General features: G+C 38.6%; 1 protein-coding gene across 1 annotated transcript in view; it reads right to left on the reverse strand.

The window, feature by feature from the left end:
• The window catches only part of eys (eyes shut homolog), a 163,820-nt gene that overhangs the window by 48,490 nt on the left and 93,518 nt on the right, over nucleotides 1-21,812 (reverse strand). Inside the window, exons 34-39 of the mRNA XM_030747697.1 lie at nucleotides 20,993-21,183; nucleotides 20,759-20,850; nucleotides 17,023-17,173; nucleotides 15,790-15,902; nucleotides 15,222-15,478; nucleotides 5,363-5,539 (exon numbers count right to left, since the gene is read on the reverse strand). Of these exons, the coding sequence (XP_030603557.1) occupies nucleotides 5,363-5,539; nucleotides 15,222-15,478; nucleotides 15,790-15,902; nucleotides 17,023-17,173; nucleotides 20,759-20,850; nucleotides 20,993-21,183 (981 nt within the window). The remainder of the gene's footprint in view (nucleotides 1-5,362; nucleotides 5,540-15,221; nucleotides 15,479-15,789; nucleotides 15,903-17,022; nucleotides 17,174-20,758; nucleotides 20,851-20,992; nucleotides 21,184-21,812) is intronic.

Here is a 21,812-nt window from a genome sequence, read left to right on the forward strand (position 1 = left end):
CATCTGTGTCTAGTTTGAATACTTGTAAGAGCCTTTGTTTAGTCAAAAATTTGTTTGCTTGAATGCAAGCAGCAGTTTTATTTTACAGCAGCATGGACTCTACATGTGAAGACCAAAAGCAACTGATGAGTTTTTAAATGCAGTTATGTTTTGATGATAATCTGTAGTCAGCAGCACAAAACAAGGACCTTTCTATTAATTCAAGAAATTTGATACTTGACTTCCCTGCTGCAGACAAGTGCTTCTGACACTTTCTGCTTGTGTTAAAGTTTGTGATGAAAACTTGAAATATGACTCAAACATTATGGTATAGTGCAAAAATATTCGGACATCCAGGACTTGTTGTTAGCAGCGCATTTATTTGCTGACAAAAATATGCATGAGGTGAGAACCAAGGGACGCTGCAGTTTTTATTCAATCACTTTTCAGAAGGGTTTAAAGAACAATTATGATTTTAAAGCAAGCAGTGGGCGGCGCTGGTTGGAACAGAGTGGTGGCAAATGAATCACTTTGAACACTGAAGGAGAGTGAAATGTTTAGGTCTGAAATTACTCAGCTGCCATCATAAAAATCACATGTAAAAATCTTGACTCTGGCATTTTATTCCAGCTTTAAAAATAAATTTCTGCAAAAATGGTGCAAAAAATCAAAATGGACAAAAGGTCAAATATTACCTTAGCTCTATAACTCATTTGCTTCCAAATTTTATTTTCTCTAGATGTCAAAGTTGCAGCATTTTTTTTTTTCCTTTGCTATTTTTTCTTCTTCTGTAAGAATATTGTTTCCTGCAGTCCCTATGGCCCTGTTACTCTGTGCTGAACTTAACAGAGCGTTCGTCCTTCTGCCAGTCCCCGTCACCTGCTTTCTCTCCTGCTCGCTCCCTCCCCCTCTCTCTCGCTCACCCCACCTCCTCCTATTTCTCTTCTCTAGCTGACAATTGAAGTCCGGGGGGAGACTCGTGAGTTTGCTTCGGGGAGAGGTGTAAAAAGGGGAGCGGAGAATAAGGAGCAGGTCTGGCGCAGAGAGTCTCCGCATCTCAATGCATGTCTTTTGGTTTTCTTCTGATTAACTTTGTCTGTTTGATCTCTCGAGTTTTCTTTTCAGTTCCTATCCACTGATGTGAAAAAGATGGGTGCTATATGCCAGGAAGTATTTCTAGATAAAAGGCACCGTGCCCACTATTTATGCTTTCTGAACATCCATCTCTCTTCATGACAAGGCTCACAGTCTGCTTTCTGTGCCAGTGAGATACTGTAAATATTATTGAGAACAGTGAGCAGACTGATTTAATTGAACCAACTAACCTAAAATTATGACTACGTTTTGTAATTTACAGTCATGTAGGCGTCTAAAATTGAGTGTGGCGAAAGCTGGTTTGGAATAAAGATGACATCAGGTTGAAAAAGCAGTCCATTTTTCAAACTGATCTATAGTGTAAATCTGCAAAGCCTTAGACTGGTATGACTTACGATCCGCACAGCTAGATAACTGGTGGCAGTGAATATATGAGGCGACTTATGCCAGGGTGGAGGTGAGACAATATTGCTGTCCCGACATCAAGTCACATCTGACAGCTTCAAAGGCGGTGCTACTGTACTTAGTCTCTGAGAGTTCATGTTTTTCAAACTGCAGTCTTTCAAATTACTATTTTTGTTCCATACAAATCAAAATAAGGTGTGTTACAGCTACATTACAATTTAAGTAATTATAATGCAAGTGTTTCCTGTTACTGTCCTGTGCATAGTAGAAGAAAAACACTGATTTGAGAAGTAGTTTCTAATGCACAGTCTTGTATATAAAATGCATAGCTTATGACTTATGATAGTTGCAAATGTATTCTCAGACATGTTTTGAAAAGCTTTTCTAGGGAAAAAAAAAAAAGCTCCCTGAAGCTAAATTCGTTTTGCCCATGTAATGTTTGGTTTTTCAAACCCAAAAGAAAAGAAAATAAAAAATCCAAATTCAAACCATTAATTCAAGTATGGGGTAGCACACTAACAGCTTTGCTTTGCAATTATTCTGCTACTCCATTCTCAGACCTATTATTTATGATTTTTTTAAAAATATTTCCTTAATAATATACCCTAACATTTCTACATTTCTACAAATAAAATGTGGATTTGAATTTTATACATAAAACAGGATTTTAATCTATAAAAAAATACACATATACTGCAAATATTATGTTTAAAAAAAGTTATTCCTTAACTTACTGACTGCTTGACTTCTGATCACTCTAATTAAGCACCCGTGTCAGACAGGATACCACATAGTTGTGTTTAAATTGATGCGACCATCTTCTATGTCTATTTAAGGTTTAGCTGGCTGACCTTTCAAGTACACCAACCCTATATAAAGCACTCATTTAGACTTCTATTACATTCTGAGTGCTGCCTAATTAATAGCTCTTTAAATACAAAGATTTAAGTCTTTGGTGGAACACTAATTCACTCAGTAGCCATCGTGGGAGGCCAATGTCAGCCCAGCGAAGAAAAGTCAAGCTATTATTACCCAAAAGAATAGTAAAATAAAAACTGCCTTTTCCCCACAATACAGCCTGTAGTGTCAAAAGCATACAGAAAGAACAACTCTTTTAACTCCTTCAGAATTAAACTGCATAACCAAAGTCAGCTGGCACAAGCATAACTTGTTAGTGATAATATAATCCTGTTAAATGAATTAAAATGTACATTTCTGCAATTGTATATATCTATCATATATTCTGGGTTTGAGAAGGTGTTTTTGCACCTGAATTTTAAACTCCTGGATTTACTCCTCGCCAATATCATTACAGTTACTCAAGCCAGAAAATCCACATTACGATCAAAGGAGAGGAAATATGGGTTAACCCTGAGGTGCACTGAGCTGTTTAATAGGTCTAGGACCTGTAGATGATGTCACAGATAAGAGGTTGATCTAGGTTATACCAGAAAGATGAATGTTATGATGTCTTATACTGGTGGGTGTGGAATAAATCACCCATGATCGCCACACAATGTATGCTGGTTACAGTTTTGTCAGACTTGCACCTGACTTGCTGTGGTGTAGCACAGGAACAACAAGAGCCTCGCAAACTCAAGGTGGATGCAGTTTTTAGAGCGAGGAGCTGGTCCATGGAGACCCGGAGTTGGAGTTTTTTTTTTTTTTTTTGGTAAGTCATTAGAATAGCTCAAGGTGTTCATGCTGTGGCTTCACCCCTAAGCTGGCTGATGCTTAATATATGCATACACGTTTTGAACAGATGTGTAATTAAGTAAAGTTTTCATGGCTCAGCTTTCTCAGCCCTCCTCTGCTCTCCTCAAAAAAAAAAAAATCACTGACTCCTCTCTTCCCAAAACAATACTCCATTGTTATGAAGGTCTGCTTGGGGTTGCCCGGCCTACCCATCCCAATCTTCTACTATAACAAAGGGAAGTGTGTATGTGTGTGCACAGGTGTGGGAACAAAAGAGCTGGCAGCGGGCAGACATGCAGTGTAGAGCTCACAGTTGACATAAAGGGTGATCCCAATCCTATCTCTGCATGTGAGTGTCCAGCTCTTGCCTTACGAGGATTCCTTTGTTCGCTTTTCCGTTATAGCTCAATCATCAGCGCTGGGAAAGGAAGGAAAAAAAACAAACTCCCAGCTGTGGACAAAAGAAAAGACTATCTACAATCCTCCACCAGAGCACCGTTTTCTTTTCCTTCTGAAAAGTACATGATACTCCTGACACATTATCTTAACATTTGGCTGTAGCTTTTTGGCTGAAAATGTCAGAATTAAATATTACCTAAATCACAGCTATGAAATCAAAAACTGCAGCCTTGAAAATGTAAGAGATGTCTCTGTATCCCTTAATTTCCTGCATCAATAGATGACTCATGCCATGGCTGTCCCCAGGTGACTTTTAAAGTCAGGCCAATGACTTTTTTAATATTAATACCTGATATTGATCAGTGTGTGTAATCTTAAAAGTGAAAGTGAAACATAACAGATTGTTATTTTAGCACAGACTCTTTACATATCTCTTGTGTAATAAATATGCTGGCTCTTTCTCCTGGAGTAATGTACACAAGGACCTGAAACTGTCAGAGCTGGTTGCTTCGGGGGAACTGAAGTCATTTCAAGGATTGAGAAAATAGTAGTTTTGGTCAGGGTGATTGCTCCTAAATTTGCAGTGAAACTGTTTTTTCGTTGCATATGAAATGGATATCGTGTCTGTAGAGTTTGATTGCTCTAACTATGTTTGCAGCTGTCGTGTTCACGTCCTTCTTGAGATTTTACCTGATTAAATAAAGGCTCAAATAAGGAGAAAAATAGAAATATGTAAAACAGCTTTATGTTGTGAATATATGATTGAACTCGGATCATTTCAGATTGCATTCATGCTTTTGTTTCTTGTTTCCATAATAACTGATGCTTGCAAGAACTTAGAAACAGTATCATGATCTCAACATGTCAGTGTAATCAAGCATGACACAGACAGACAAATCTTTCCTGCATAATTAGACAGATGTCAAGAGCATCTGTAGAGACAACAAGCATGACAGCAGAGGAACTTTTTCTTTTTGTCTAGAAAGCATTTAACAGTATAGACTGCCCCTCGTCTTTTGAGAGGCTCTTATCACTTCTACCATTCTCGTGTAGTGCTCATGTCTGTTTTCTGCAAATAAACTTGTTCCACTTGTTCTGCCAATCACCCAAGGGTCTCTAAAGGTACTTTCTGAAAACATCAACACATAGATAATTATAGATCATCTAAAGTTTACAACTTAAGACTATATATTTTGCTTAGTTTTGTCAAACAAGGGCAAACAAGGAAAAACAAATTATTGAATCTGGACAGGAAAAATTCCAGCACATAAACCTAAAATCTCTCATGAGTACGCTTTGCTTCCTTGGAGATAACACAAATGAGATACTAATTAAATGCAAATTTGTAAAATTTAGAGGTGCTGCTTATTGGAGTTCTGTTAATTTCAGACAGCACAGGAAGAGCTAAGCTAAGAGGAGACTGGCTGTGGATTAAATGTAAATGTAAATGACATAAGTGCTCTATTGAGCCTCTAATTTCACTTTGCTAACAAAGCAAACTCCTCTTTGGTGTAAATGTTGATACACGCTGAGGTATTTTCATCAATAATGACAGCATGATTACTTATTGGATGAACAAGTCTAATCTCTATAGATATTACAAGGCATTAAAAAGAAAATACCACACTGTATGGTATGGCTCAATAATGGTTTATATTAAATCTGCAAGGACATATTTAAGAGGAAAAAAGCTGTATTATAAGGTATCTAACATATTGCATATTTTCTAAGAAATCTTCTCCTTTTAGTGTTGCAGGGCTGTACGCATAATCGAAACGACTGTACTCACTGTAGAGGATAGTTCCTTGTGTAGATCTGGTTTTCACTGTTAAATAGAGAAAAACAGGAGTGTCCTTGACTGCAGCAGGTCGATTATTGCTGTCACCGGAACGCTGAAGAAGCAATGCAAGTGGCCGTAACTCCAAGTAAGAAGTTCCATCAAATGAGGGGATATATACTGTGGCATCTGCAAACAAGCATTAAATGCAAATTGATGAAATGTACTTAAATGGTGTAAGAGAAGCAGAATCATAATATTACTTACACAAAACACCATTCATACACACTTTATTTTCCAATATAACATTACACTTATATTTAAATGAAGAATGACATATCTGGTAAAAGCAATGCCCTAAAGGGTTGCTGTTTGTAAACAGAAGAGCAAAAACTGGCTGCTGTGTGCCTTTGCAGTGCCGCCAGCCATCTGTGTGCAGAATCAGCAGGGCCTTGTCAGGGCTATGTGCTAGTGTGTCATTTCCCATTGGAAGACAAAGTGATATGACTATAAGGAGAGGTGGAGGAGGTACACACTCAGGTCATCAACTTCGCAAGCCTGTGATGATATGTTGGCCTTTACACAAAGGACTTTTTACACCTGGTGGATAGCTTACTGCTCGGGTACATGACAGCCAATTCAAAATAGGCCACCTTGGCCTCAGCTCAGGGGATTCTAACAAAAGAGTCCAGCTCTCAAGTTGAGACCTCATAATATACAATATGTGTTGGATACAAAAACATTTTTTTTTTTATTGTAAGATATATGAGAATGTCCTTTCATGACTCCAGTGTTCACTTTTTTGTGTTTTGATGTTAGATCAAATAGATTTTTAAAGCAGGATGTGAATGACTGACAATATTTAGAAGAGAGTGCAAAGTAAAATAAATGGAATAAAAAGAACAGAAAGTTATAGCAGATGAAATCTTTGGGAATGGCTTAACAGATGCAATATTATAAACAAACTTTATACTCATACGAGGTCCAAAAGTTCTGGATCTCCATCCATAAGAAGCAAAAACATGCACCTTGTGAATCTTCTAGTATTGCTGCTGATGTTTATGAAGGAAAAACAGTGATTGGAGACCACTGCATAAATAGTAATTACAACCGTGTGCAATGAGCTTGCGATCTTGTTGCCTTGTTGAAATTGTTGCTGTGAAGATGGGAACCAGGTCTGTGACCACTCGCAGTCAGCTGCCATCTTCAAATCGACTCTGGTGCGTCAAGACAGCGATAAAATGGCAATAAGACTGAGTCAGTGTGCTATCAGTTTGCAACTGAATGGAGTCATGTTGGCAACTGCATGCAATCTGTTTGTGATAATGTGACGATTAACTGTCGCAAATTGGCAAAAATCACAAATCTTTTTGCATCTGTTGCCATCAACATACACAAAAATTAACATTAACTTCAGTCCAGCCACAAACAGAAATCTAGACATTCCTCCACAAACAGTGACATATTTGCAAGACGGTGATTTAATGGCAAAAATGACATGACAGCAAAATGAAGCTGAGGCGTTAAGTTCAATAAGGAAGATCTGTAACCACTCATCTGCTTTCGGCTGCAAGTTTGTTCTTCACGTCACTTTCATTTTTCACGCTGTCAAACTCAAAGCTGTCATTATTGCTCTAGTCCAATCATCTTTCTGCCCACCTTCTTCAAGCCAATCAGCCTACACTCTGTGTACTTTAAATCCCTCCACGCTTACCTGTCATTCTCCCTCGCAGACTCATTCATGTAACCCATCTCCTCCCCATCTTCAACTCACCCAAGTCTGTGCTCCATCCAAGCCTCCATCTTTATCTTTACCACCGCCAGCATCTAGACTCTGGTCCTGCCCTAAGTCCTATCACTGCTGGGATTCCACTCTAGCCATGATCACCACATAGCTTAATTGAATTCTGTATATCAATAAATCATACTCAATTCCTCCCAATGATCTCTCCTTATTGAAATGACAGCAAAGTTCCCTATTGCAAAGAGATGCATCACAGACAAGTTGTGCTCAGTGGCACAGAATGACTGACTGACTGACTTTGTTTATAAATTATTATTTGCAAACCTTCACCAATCTGTCTGAGAGTGACTGCAGTCAGTCTGACGGCAGGTGTTTGGAGACAGTTTGTCTCGCACTGGGCAACCTGTACAATTGCCTTGAAATTGAAAGTGGTCGCCGCAACAACTTGCAATTGGTCACCACAAGCAAGATGCTACCCAAGTAATTTGCTTTTAGACATTTATGTCATGTCATAGCTCAGTGCCACTACATGTTAATTATTTAAAATCAAGTTAAAGGTCATTCTAATATGAAACGTTTTCCTGGAGCAAACATGTTTTTTTTTTTTTTTTTGGTGCTTAGCTTTACTCACATTATGCAGTATTGCTTCAAGATTTTAGAGAACACATTCTCCTGGGGTCACATCTATTCAGTGTATTGTAGCCTGCTACTGGTTTGTCAAACAGAAGAATTGTAACTCGCTGCAGCTCCTTTTTGAAAATTACTGTTGGACCACTTGATTTGTGAGTCAGACACTACTCTTGGACATCTAATGCATTGTTAGTGAGTTCATTCATGGCAACAGGGATAACGCAATTCCTCTGTATCAGTCATTCCTGTCAACAGGGCATTCTGAAAATGGCCTTAATGAGCCTAGGAAAAGGATTCAAGTCACACAGTAAGTGAAAATATCACCAAGGTGAATTGCAGGGTTTGACAATAAGGACTGTCCAGTGGCCTGGGGGCCCATGGGACACTGACTTGGTCCAGTTTAATGATCAGTTGCTAGACCAACACCCAAGATGAGTTTCCCAACATATCATTTCTCACATTCATTTTTTTTTCTTTGCTTGCACTGAAAGGCTGTTCAGCCACTTTCCTACCCTTGATCTTTTCTTGACCAACCAGAGCATATGACTCCTCTGAGTTGCACATAGAATTATGTGGAGCAGACATGACAGCCAATGCTTCAAATTACACAGAAGGAGAAAACAAAAATTGTGTTGCTTTTGTTGGGGAAGGCGTGGTTTCCTTGGGGGTGAAAATGATGAATCAATCCTATAATATTTGTTGGCAATTTCTGAGTAAGGAAGACTGAGCTGGCTCATTTTAAAAGGCACCAGCCATTACAGCAAACACACACTAGATGCCCACATAAAGAGCTGGCAGCACCTAGCCAGTGAGTTGGCAAAGCAGGAATCTGACAACCCCTCATCAGGTCCCATTAATGTCAAACACAAAACAGAAACAAAAACAGAAAGGCTCACCACCATAAAGTCTTTTCATTTTTTTTAATGGTTTGTTATTTCTCCCAACTACAGCTATAGACAAGCTTCTCATGAGTCTCGATCACTGAGGATGCCATATCCACGGTGGTATATTCTGTATTTTAAAAGATGATTTTGTAACAAATACATTTGCTACTGTTACAAATAAAATTGACTGATGTTACAAGAAACAATTAGTGTAGTTAGCAATGAGATTTGGAATGGATAAGGCCAAATGAGAAGGATATAAAAAGACCAAAACAAAATGGCACTTCAATGTGGAAAAAAAAAATAAATAAACAGTGAAAATGTTACTTGCACTGATGTTATGTTAAGAAAAAATAGCTCAAGACTTAACTGAAAAAATTCAACTTTCCTTTTATTATGCATTTCTGGCCAGCATCCAGTATCATGGCTTCAAATTCACGAGAAGCAAAGACACAACTCAATGAGCTAAAAGCAGGAGGCCATGATCAATACACACCAAGACAGAATAATTTCCTGCCTTAATGGTTTCACCTTTTATACCTTCTTCTGTCAACCATTTACTCCATAATGGTGTGTATCCATAATTTTTGTAGTGTCTTTTAACTGAATTCTTACATGCTTGACAGAATGTCTTTGCCAAGGTCTACTACCTGCTGCGTCTCCTCTGAAGAGACAACTTATCATACCTTAAAACTCTGATATGCTCAGCCGAACTGCTTTTATCTTGACAAAGCCATGTGATGGGTGGCTACGTAACATCGAGCACTCACTGAACCAAAAGCACGGGCCTGGATTATGGTACACCCTACCAGAGGTGCACCTCCAGGGCCAAACATGAGTGAATGCACTCAAGCTCCTTAAATACAAGCTGCTCATAGGATTCAGACTAAAGCTCCCTAAGATTATATCTGTATATCTGGATTTTTTGGAGGTTGTATTCAGTAAAGTTATTAAATAGTATTTTATCAATTTTGTGATAGATGAGATGCGTGCTGGCAGATGTACATTTTTTTTGTTTGACTATATGACTCCTGTAGCTATGTTTCTAATCTAGCTGTGACAGACAATATGCATAGTATAGTACATACTGTAAGTAAAAAAAGGTGATGGAAGTACTCAAAACTTTGACTTGGGTAAAAGTAGTACTGTTAGGAATTGCACTGTGCAAAATACACAACTCTATGGACACTGTAGCTCAGTCCTGCATTACAAAAAGTCTACTTTTAGTTATTATAAAAAAGGGCCACATACAATATATTATAATTATTACAGTAAAATAATAATAATTGAAGAATAATTTAAGGAATGAAAAGAATAAGAATTATGAATAACAACAATACAAAGCTTAATTTCCTTCCTTTTGTCCTTGTTTTTCTTCCTTTTCTTTTTTTAGTGTAAAGAAGTAGATTTTGAGAACACATTTAATGACCCATCCACTTACAAAACCGATTATGAACAGCATGAAGTGTCTTAAGAAAAATAAGTGCAATTTCAAACAATGTGTTTTTTCCTCACTGAATAAATCTAATGTCATTAAAAAGAAAAGCTACTGTCTTTTATTGTTGCATGTCTTAGAAGGCAGAAACTATGGCTCAGACGAAATTCACCACTCTCGTGACATCATTCATTCTTAACCGCTTGTAACAAAGAGATTCCTGGTTATTATTATTTATTTATTTATTTTTATGTGAAGTATGGCACGTCAGCATTTCATCTAGGACACAAACAAGTCCACATCATTAGTCACTATGCAGTATGACGTGTCTATAATTAACTGAGAGCAAGGGTGACTTGCTCTACTGTTCTCTTGTGCCCATTACTTAATCCAACAAGATGTGAAGACAAGGTTGTCACCTAGCAAAGATGCTGCAGCAATACACATACACAGACTTTGTCAGCATGTAAACAGCCCCAGGACTCTGTCTGCAGGCAAAGAACTAGTCTTGCAAAGCACATCACTCGATGAGTGCCCACACGGGACCGCACTCTGTTAAACCTGAGAGACTAGACTGCTTTTGAGGAGGAGCAATTTCACAAACTCAGCAGAAACGACAGCAAAAGGCCACTGCTGATATTTAAAGGAAAAGTTTATGACAAGTTGAGGAATAAGCAGGAACTTACTGCTTGGAAGGAAAAAGCTGAGGGCATAACCCATGATTGTGAGAATGTATCATCAGCTCTAGTATAACTGGACATATTTTATACGTATTATGGTGGGATTTTACTACATATAATGTGTTACAAACCTCTATTATATTACATGTCATGTGGTAATGCAGGCTTGATTAATCAGGGTTAATTTCCAGACACTAAAGTTAGCCTTAAGCTTGCTCATGTGTAGCAGTTAGATATGATATTTTGTGACGCCCTTATTTTTCTTGAACTTGAAATGGTTGAAAGAACAAATGAGTCAATGAATGCATCACACTCTCTGATCTCTACAGGCTGTTTAGAAGCTGGCCAAAGAATCTTTAATAACCGGCTTAACAAAGAAGCATCTCTGTCGTGTAAGCAAAGGGGGGCACCGCTTTCCTCGATATAGCGGCCTCCCACGGGAAAACCAAATCAGTGTGAAGCCTTAAAAATAGCATCACTTTTGTTACAGTGCCTGGAGACAAACACAATATTTCAGTTGATTACTTAAACACCTGTAAATTAGCATTTTGAGAACACACGGCAGATGTGTCAAATCAGGATGCCAGGTGCATACAGGCTGCTCCCGCCACATTAATGACTGTTAATATTAGCTTTGAGCAGCGTTCTGTCAGAGTTCCATGTGTTTTGCAAATGTAAGATTATGACACCTGATTTAGTCATTTACAAAGGTTGCAGAAGTGAATATAAACCCAACATCCTTTTTTGAACACCTTTAGCACAAAGAAGAATTTCAATCTCTGGAAATTTTCCCTGGGCTTGATAAGTACAACGCATACCAGATTTGGTGGTTTCTGTTATTGAGAAATCCTAATTTAGTTAAAGCCCATGACAGAGAGCATTCAAAGTGTCAGGTTCAGAGGAATATCTTTACACACAAACGCAAATGAGCGCAAACTGAAAAAGCCTCGCAATTGATGTTCTTGAAAAAAAGACCTTTTGAGATTTTTACTTTCATCCCATAGAACATTGCTTTTTGTATTATTCACAACTCAGTGTTGACTAAACCCTCTCCCTTTGCTTGTCTAGCCACCTGCTCTTGCACACGGCACCTGTAGTTTAAACTGATAGCAGCGGCAGGTTTAACACTCAAAATTTATCTGCTGTTATTTTTGAAACAATTAGCCAGATTAGCCAGAGATGAACAAAGGCAGGCTTTAATTTTCATTTTGTTTATGCCTGTGATTTCACAGAAGGAAATAACAGGCTTTACTGGAAGCTTTTTTATCAACTGTTGTTAGCTAATTAAGCTACTGTTAGCTGTGTAGTCAGGAGCCATCTCTGTTCATGTTTGGTATGAAGAACTGATGCAAGATTTGACATTTCAACAATAAAATTTGAAAGAGTATATTAACTGTCCTCTATATATGGTGAAGAAAGCAAAGTTTATAGGTCATATTTACAGTAACTGTAAACTTTTTTAAAAATATATTTCTTCTATATTTCTGTTTGCCTGGTTTGTTTTTCACTAACATCTCAGGCCACATTTACATGAGAATGATCCAGTGGAAACCTTATTGTTTTTCCATTTTTGAAAAGTAATGTGTTCATACGGAAATATTTTAAAAACGATCACTGTTCACACAGAACTGCAAGCGATGTTGAAAACGAAGCAGTTCCCATGGCACAAATTGGCAGTGTGTGTACAGGAGTTGCAACCATAGTGCGCATGTGCCAGTACCTCCCGTTTTCAAAAAGTAGCGTTTTAGCCGTTTACTAGTTTTTGAATTGTGCCATTTTTAGGGACTCAAAATGCCATTTTCATGTAAATGACAGGTTGAAACAAAACAAAACTTTACCTTTTTCACCTGAAAACATGCTCGTTTATACAGGGCCTTCGAGTGGATGGGGCTAATTGGAAAGGAGATGCAGTGATTCATGGCTTAAATAAATATGGTTCCACCTACTTTAGCCACCCATACAGAAACCCCACCACAGTTCATATGCTCCTTCACCTTAAAATAAATATTTTGTTACTACTATAGGTATGAATCAGCTAGGCAGTAAGTATAGTTTAATCCTTCTTCCTTCCTGTCATCTTGGTTTTGGAAAGACTTCTGATAGGGAGAAGGTAAGTTGATGCATTTGATTTCCAGTCCTCATTACTTTTACTTTAATTGCCCAGCACACTGTAACAAGAAACAGGTCAAACACACCACAGTTAATTTAACAAATGTAATTAGCTATCAACGTGTTTAATTTATATGAGATGTACAGGACGCTTTTAATCCATGTTGAAAAGTTAATCATATATTGTAGCTAGACTGCATGCACATGGCTATCATAACACTGCATTTGAGATTTCTCTCAGCAGCTTGGCTTACGTTATCAAGTACACAAACTACTAATTCACACATTCTAGTGTTACTTCTGTTATCCTTGACAGGGACTGACTACAATGGCAAAATACAGGATGTTGGGTTTTTTTTGTCGGGATATCATGCATGGCAACAGAGGGATGTGAGGAGCTACATCAAGAGCGCTGTGAAAGAATCTGCGAAGGAAAATCTCCTTAGTATTTGTGTGTAATTCTGCCGTCTCCCTAGCATTAATGTTGGAGTGGTTGCTACAAAATAAATATTTTTGGTTGGGACAGACGTGAGAGCTTTAGCTGAATGTTGAACAAGTGCTGCAAGGTCACATTCTGATTCTCAGCATGTTCTAGGGGTGAACACAGCAATGGTTCTAACTGCTTTCATTTCATTAATCATATACTGAATAATTCACATCACTCAAAATTCTTAATGCAACTGACTATTCTCCCTCATAGCGAAACCTATTAGCCAAAGAGGCTCAGCATATATTAACCAACATAATTTGTTGGCTGTCTCTTGATACCACTATAGAGGTCACAGTACAGTAGGTTTTTAAGCTGTTACTGAGGTCAGTCCCTTTATTTTGCAGTATGCTGAAAACATTTCATATTAAAAGATGAATATGAGACAAAAAAAAAAATCAACATCTCACCTTTTATTTCAAGGTATTTGCATCTGGATCTGCTACGCAGTTCAGAAGATAGCACCTTTTGTCTAAAGCCACCCATTTTTGTGAGCAAAAGCATTGGAATGAACTTAAAATAGACTGAAGTGAATAATACTTAATATTTTTAGTTGCAAGTCCTTTGCTTGCAATAACTGCATCAAGCCTGTGAGCCAATGACATCACTAAACTTTTGCATTCTTCTTTTGTGATGCTTTTCCAGGCTTTCACTGCAGCCTCTTTCAGTTGTTTGTTTTGGGGGGGGTTACTCCCTTCAGTCTCCTCTTTAGCATGCTCTATAAGGTTTAAGTCTGGGGATTGACTAGGCCGGTCTAAAACCTTCCACTTCCTGCCCCTGATGACCTCCTTTGTAGTTTTGGCAGTGTGTTTCGGGTCATCATCTTGCTGCATGCTAAAGGCTCTTCTAATCAGTTTGGTTGCATTTTTCTTTTAATTGACAGGCAAAATGTTTCTGTACTGCTGCCATCATGTGTGACATCATCAATGAATATTAATGAGCCTATCCCACAAGAAGCCATGCAAGCCGAAGCCCTGACATTACCCCCACTGTTTCACAGATGAGCTTGTATGTTTGGGATCAAGAGCAGATCCTTTATTTTTCCAAACTTTGGCCTTTACATTATGTTGGTAATGGTTCATCTTTGTCTGATCAGGCCATAAAACTTTGTCCCAGAATTTCTAAGTCTTGTCTCAAATTCCAGCCAGGCCTTCCTATTCTTGTTGCTAATTAGTGGTTTGCATCTTCTGGTGAAGCCTCTGTACTTTTGTTCATGGCATCTTCTGCGAACAGTAGATTATCACAGTAGATTGTGATAATTTCCTGCCCTCTGGAGGTTGTTGCTGATGTCACTAACATTTGTTTTAGGGTCTTTCTTTACAGAACTTACAATGTTTGTGTCATCAGCTGCTGTTGTTTTCCTTGGTCTACCTGTTTGACATCTGTTACTTAGTATACCAGTGATGACTTTCTTCTTCAGGACAAAACAGTACAATGGCTCTGATTAATTTTCCATCTTCTCTCAGCTTCACAATTGCTTGTTTTTCACTCACAGCTCTCTGGGTTTCATCTATGTTACTGCTCTAACTATAAATGCACAGTCTGCACAGGCAACACCCAAATCTGAAAGTGAGCGTAGACATTCAGGGCTATTTATTGTTTAAATAATCAATGTAACAGGACACACCTGTGCAACAAAGCACACCTATTAATTACATGTTCCAATACTTTTGCTCACAAAAAATGGGTGGCTTTAGACAAAAGGTTGCCATCTTCTAAACTGTGTATCAGATCCAGATGGAAATAAAAGCTGAGATGTTGTCTTATTTTCATCTTTTAATGTCAAACTCAAATGCTTTCAGTCTACAGCAAAAATAAAGGGCTAGGCCTCACTGTTTCAATACTTTTGGAGGGTAGTATATATAAACTTGTAAACACTATCAGCTGAATGCAAAAGCCTACCTTTCTCACAAAACATTCCAGTGAAATGAAGTGGACAATGACAGGAAAGCTGAGTTCCACCAGGCAGCTGCAACTGAAGGCATGTTCCACCGTTGCGGCAAAAACCACTGTGGCAAACTTGAGGTCTGTTCATTGAATGTTTCGGTGCCTTTGTGGGAACTGTTGCTATTGTTGTATTCACTGTGTCAAAGGTAGGTGACTGAGTTTTCAGACTTGAGGAACTTCTTGTGGAGGCTTCTGTGGCATACATAGGGAATCTGGAAGATTGATCAAAAGTTTGAGTAGTTTGAGTGGCCAAAAGTCAAACTGACATACAATTTATGGGCTTTTTAAAATTCAGATTTGAATTAAGTGAAATTACTCTGTAAATAAGAGGTGCAGTCATTTAATAAATAGACATATTTTTGACTGCAGTCCCGGAAAGAAGAGGAGGTTTCAAGTGTTATTTGTCATGATTAGCAGTCAATTTCATTTTGGCTTCAAAGTGAAATGTACCTAGGAATAGCAAATACAATGTTTTTTCTCTCTAAAAAGCAAAAAAAAAAAAAAAAAAATGCAGATAGTTTACCTGCATCGGCCTATGTTGCTGCCAGCAATAGCATCTGATGTGTAGAAGCTCCTCAGTTTATTAATTTCAATAACTTCAAGACAACCAGTGTAGTTGTGGAATGGTTCTGCTTTCTTAAGGGAAAAAAAGATCACATGCAGAGAATTAATTTCTTAACAGATCTGTGTAACCCTAAACTGTGCATGTCTTCCAGAATTGTAATTGTTGTAATGTGGGATTAGGCCCTGGAGTCAGGCTTCTGGTGAACTATGAGACAACTCAGGAGGGAGAAGCAGAGCTCCGCCTACATTGTATACAGTGAGAATGGGGTGCTACCCACCTCAACTGGGGACACAGTCAGGTGGTGGAAGGAATATTTTGAGGATCTCCTCAACTCCATTGATACGTCTGTGGTGGAAGCTGAGACTGGGGGTGGGGTGGCTTAGCCATTACTTAAGCAGTAGTCGGGGCTGTTTTGATTGAGATGCCCCTGCAGCTTTGCATGGAAGTCTGGGACAGTGCCTCTGGATTGGCAAACTAGGGTTTTTGTTCCTCTTTTTAAGAATGAAATCCATAGGGTGTGCTCCAACTTCAGAGGATCACACACCTCAGCTTCCCTGGCAAGGTCTAAGGTGGAGTAATGGACACTGGGTCCAGACCAACTCTTTACCTTCTCAATAACACTCAAGTGTGCATAGGAGCTCACCTAACTAGTCTAAATGTACTTTGTGGACTTGGAGAGGATGTGCTGTATGACCACACCCCTTGGGGTAGCTTCTGGGAGTGTAGGGTATCTGGCCCATTGTTACAGGCTATTCTGTTCTAGTAGAACTGTAGTGAGAGCATGATTTGCTTTGCTGATCATGCATCTAAGCAGCATAAATGAGCTTTCTCCATAATCTGTCTGGTCTTAACCTTACAGACAGGGTGAGGGACTTGGCCACTTTGGAGGGGCTCAGAGTACTGCTACTCCTCTACATCTAGTTGAGGTGGTTTGAGCACCTGACTAAGTAAAGTGTTTCAGGCATGTCTTAATGAGGGGAGACCCTGGGGCTGACCCAGGACAGTGGAGAGATCACATCTCTCAGTTGGTCTCAGTTTCCACCTGAAGAGCTGGAAGGGAGACAGGGTGGCCCAGGAGAGAGTGGTCTGAACATCTCTTCTCTGCTTATAATACTGCTCCGACAGCACAGACCCACATACTGTAATTGTCAAACAATGCATGGATGGATGTATAGTAATTATAAATTATACCTGATTGGTAATAAAGTGTTGAGGCAACCCCCCTGTGAAGACATGGTTTGTTCTTTGGATCATGTGTCCCAACCAGTAATTGCTTGCAGTACTTTTAATTTTCTCATGGCCAGAAAGAGTGAGCTCTGCTTCACAAGGCGTCAGGCATTGTCTGTAAAAGAGTATAAACACATCAGATCAAAATGAACAAGAAGCACAGGTACACTGCTTGATCTAAAAACTTTACTTTTATCAATATGTTGTATTGTGTATAAATGTAAATCAAACATTGATATTATCTCTATAGAAGTCTTCTCTTTAGACCTTTATGAATTTCATGTATAAAAACTTCCTATGCTTATATGAATGAGAAATAATTAGCATGCATTTCAGTCATTTTAAATGCTTATAGTAAAAATGTTTTCACTAATGACACTTTGAACTTCATTTTGTTTTGTCTAGGCATCCCATGTAGCTGTGAGTCTCCATGCAACTATTTTGGATCCACCCTACAGCCATTCATAGATTTCAAAAACCAATTCTCCTCTCTGAAACAACAGGGGAGGGCAGATAATTACCTAAGTGCAGATTCTGGACTAACTAACTGCAGCTTGAGGGTACTCAGGCCACAGATGCACAGTCCCCTCTACTGCGTCTCCTGATACTCCTTGTTCCCTAAGTGGAAGTTAGAAGGCCCATGAAGCAATCTAGTCTGATTTGTTAAGCCTGTACTTTGCAGGCTGTTGCATATGCCGGCTAAACACTCGGGGCACTAACTCCGAGCTGCATAAGTCCTTCCTCCAGAGCCAGCATGGAGAAGCGGTTAATTTAGAAGCAGTCTGCCAGAGCGGCCTGGCCAGCAGCCAGAGGGCACTGTGTTCACTGTCCTTGAGAAGTCAGCCCCACTGGGTTTCTATTTAACATATTGAAAAGCGTCTTTGACGGGAAGATATATTAAAAGTCTATAATGAGTTAGGCGGTGACGTTGAGGATGGCCATGGTGGTGTAGCTGTGGGTCAAATCAGACAAAGATGGACGGACTCAGCCATCAGACAATTACAAAGAATTTGCTTTGTGACACCAGAAACTATTTTTCCACACTCCCAACCCTCTAGTTATGACAGCTCTCTTTCTTGCAGTGTCTCAAGGGGTTGGTACTGAACATTATGATTGATTCCTACTGCTGCTGTATTTTTCTTGTAGGAAAGAAAGAAGGGCGGAGCCTTGTACCCTCTTAAACCTGACTGGTCTCTTTTATATTTAGGGCAGTGCAGCTTTCTGCCACAAAAAAACATGAGGCAACTTTCCCACTCAGCATTGTTCCAGCAGGAAATCATTTGCTCGCCTTTGGCAAACCATGCTCAGAATCACATTTAGTACCTCAACTTTTATCTGTGTGCATCTCTTAAAAAATCATCACTAACCTAAAATTAATTTCTGTCGGAGTCTTTCAGTCTAAAACTTTTGTACAAGTCAGAAATGTAAAAAAAAAAAAAGTCATTGTACTCTCCACTTAAATGGAGTAAAGTGGTTTGATATGAGTTGCTCTCTGCTTTGTTTCAGCTTTCAGTTCATACATAATAAACTCTGTGTCTTAAAGCTAGACCACAATCTTTCTCATGTCAGAATATAATGGAAAGGGCTGGCAGCAAGACTGCACATGGGTTTAGAAACAATATAACTAAAGGGGCCACAGCCTCACTTTAAATCATTTAAACATCGATTTTGTGCTCAGCTCTTGCTTGTTAATCTTTTCGTAATGAAAAACTGCAAATGAAGACTTTGGAACAGCCAATAAAACACAGCTAGTGATCACTAATGCATTTTAATAGGCACATTCTGATGCTTGTTTTAGTTCTTCAAAATGAAAGCCCATTTGGCCATTTGTAATAAAATCTAAATTCTCAGTCTGGTGATTCCTGCCAATTACATGCATTCCCCTGTTTTTAGTTACAACCTTTATCTAAAAAAAAAAAAAAAATCTGCCACATTTGGAATGAGTGGATAACTTAGGATTAAGCTAATACCACCTGCAGTGCTCACACAGCTCAAAGAAAAATTGTATATTACCAGTACCTAAGTAGCTTATCATTGTAATTGTACCCCTTTACTCAACAGGGGATGCACTTATGCCTGAAACAGAGACATATTAAAATGCACCTGGTTTGATGTCTATGTAAATGCAACCTGTCAATTAAAAGATATAAAATTAAACACTAACATAATCACATATTTACAAACAAAACCAGACAAACAAGCCTGAAGGATTAATGGATGTAACAGATGGTAGCAGTGCATTTGGAGCCTGGTTTGGTATATGTGTATTCTTTTCACCATGTGCAGTAGTGCTCTAAAGTCTTGAGGTACCCCTCAATGTTTTTTATTTTGCCAGGAAAATGAGAAATGGGTACATCAATCTATTAAAACATATATGGAAATACAGTAAAAAACACAGTATATAAGGAAAAAACAGACTTTACTATTCTAATGAACTTAAACGTCAATATTTGGTATTTCTCTTCAACACAGACTGAACTTTCACAGCTTTCTTGTCATTTCTTGAAGCAGTCTTCAGGAATAGTTGTCCAGACTTTTTGAAGGACATTCAAAGCCCTTCTTTGGATGTTGGCTGCCTTTTGTTCTGTTCTCTGCCAGGATGATCACACTTACTTCGAATAACATTGAGATCCAGGCTCTGGGGAGGCCAATCCATGACTGCTAGTGTTCCATTGTGTGTTTTTCTATCCAGGTATTCTTTAACTGCACTGGCAGAGTGTTTGGGATCATTGTCCTGTTGAATAATGAAGCCATTGCCAACCACATGATTTCCAGATGGCGCTGTATGGCTGATCAAAATTCTGCATACAAAATTCCATTAATTTTGACGATACTCAACACCACGGGCTGAAATGCAGCCCCAAACCATGACAAAGGCTCCACCATCATTTACGTATGGCTGTAGACGCTCATTGTTGATCTCTCTTGACCACCTACATATATGCTGACAAAGATTTAAACCAAAAATTTCAAATTTGGATATAAGACCTGCTGCCACTGATTTTTAGTACAGTTCTTCTATCTTTTGGGATACTTAAGCATTTTCTCCCTTCTTTAAAAATGGTTTCTTGACAGTGACCCTGCCACTGAGACCATTTCTGTTGAGGCTTCTGATAAGATGAACAGAAGATGGATCAACTGAAGGGCCTACTGCATCTCGCATCCTGGATTTTTTTTCCTGTTTCTTAAGGACATGACATTCAGATGCTAGCCATCTGTTATAGTTTCTTAGGCCTTTCTGTCCTCCACTTGTTCGATTTCCTCAAATTTTTTAAGGAAACACTGTACACCACCTTGCTTGTGCAAACATACCACTTTATGCCTGTCAAACTGTGCTATATTTGGCATTTTTGATTCAACTAAAGCAACTAAATTCAACTAAACAAATTATACAAATGACAGGCTGCCAGTCACAAAGGGCCTAAAGATACACATAAAAATGGATTCTGCCCTAAGTTGTATAAGTTAATGAACAGACACTTACTCCTTAAATGTTTCACAAGTCAGTGTCAAGTGGCTTAATAAATAACAAACATTCCTCTGAAAATGGTCAGTTTCAGGGTCTAGACTGAAAAGGAATGAAAAAGCAGCCAATGTCCAAAGAAAAACTCTGAGAGACCTTCAGAAAGCCTGGAGAACTATTGCTCATTGTTTTTGCTCAAATTTACAAAGACTTACTCAGATTCACAGAAATACATACCTGATATTTACAATGTGAACTGTGCCATCATCAACACGAATTAATGTAGTCATCTGTTTAACCTCTTCCTCTTCATTACAGCAAAAGGCATACTGAAACATTTAAGAAAGAACATCATGGGCTTTTCATTTCATTACACAATTTCAGTCTTTCGAGCGCAAAAATGAGAAACCAAATGCATTTTAAACAATACATAACTTGAGTAATATTATGCACTATAAATATTTAACCTACCTGCAAGATTCCATCCAGGATAAAGAGTTTCATGAAAAAGAAATCCCCATTTACAGGTCCTTGGTCCACATACAGTATAGTTCCATGGGCGAGCATGGTTTGAAATTTCACAGTTATGTTGTTGAGTATGCCGAGGTCAATACCTGGAAACTCCAGGTATGAATTCCCAAAATAATGAAGGTAGCTTGAATCTAGGACATAAAAAAGACAGAAGTTGGATTGGGGAAAAGGTAAACAAAACTGAGAAGGACTGAAGTTTACGTATCTTTCCTGTAAATTCCACTGAGAATCTCTACTGATCCCTGAAAGAAGAATTTCACTTTTCATTTGGTTGCTGTACAGGGAGGTTAGTGCATGGGGTAGGATACAGAACAGACCCTACGAATTTTAAGGATTCAGAGTGTGACTAAGGACACTTGAGCAGGGCAAGTGCTTGTTGCCAACACTGTTTTTTCTGCCTCTGCAGTTGCACCCTACTGTATGTTGCTGCATTAATGTAAATGTAATCCATCAATTGATCTCGGCAATATGGATAGAATACAATTTAAAGAGATGAAAGCACAGTGGAAAGAAGATGCAAAAAGTGAATAATTACTATTGAAAGCAGATGAAATGGCTTTAAAGACTCTTCACATATTTTCCCTTTTGCTCACTGTACAGGCATACTGTAAATAGTCTTATTTGCCGAAAAGCTGTGAAGCATGCAAATGGCACTATATTAGGTGAAAGAGGAGTCTTGCCTGAAATGAACATATTCATACAAGTTTATTACATGCCTCATTTTATAGTGGAATAACTTGGCTTATATCATCCATGAGAA

The sequence above is a fragment of the Archocentrus centrarchus genome, chromosome 15 (genome assembly GCF_007364275.1).
Source record: "Archocentrus centrarchus isolate MPI-CPG fArcCen1 chromosome 15, fArcCen1, whole genome shotgun sequence".
In the NCBI taxonomy this organism is placed as follows: Eukaryota; Metazoa; Chordata; class Actinopteri; order Cichliformes; family Cichlidae; genus Archocentrus; species Archocentrus centrarchus.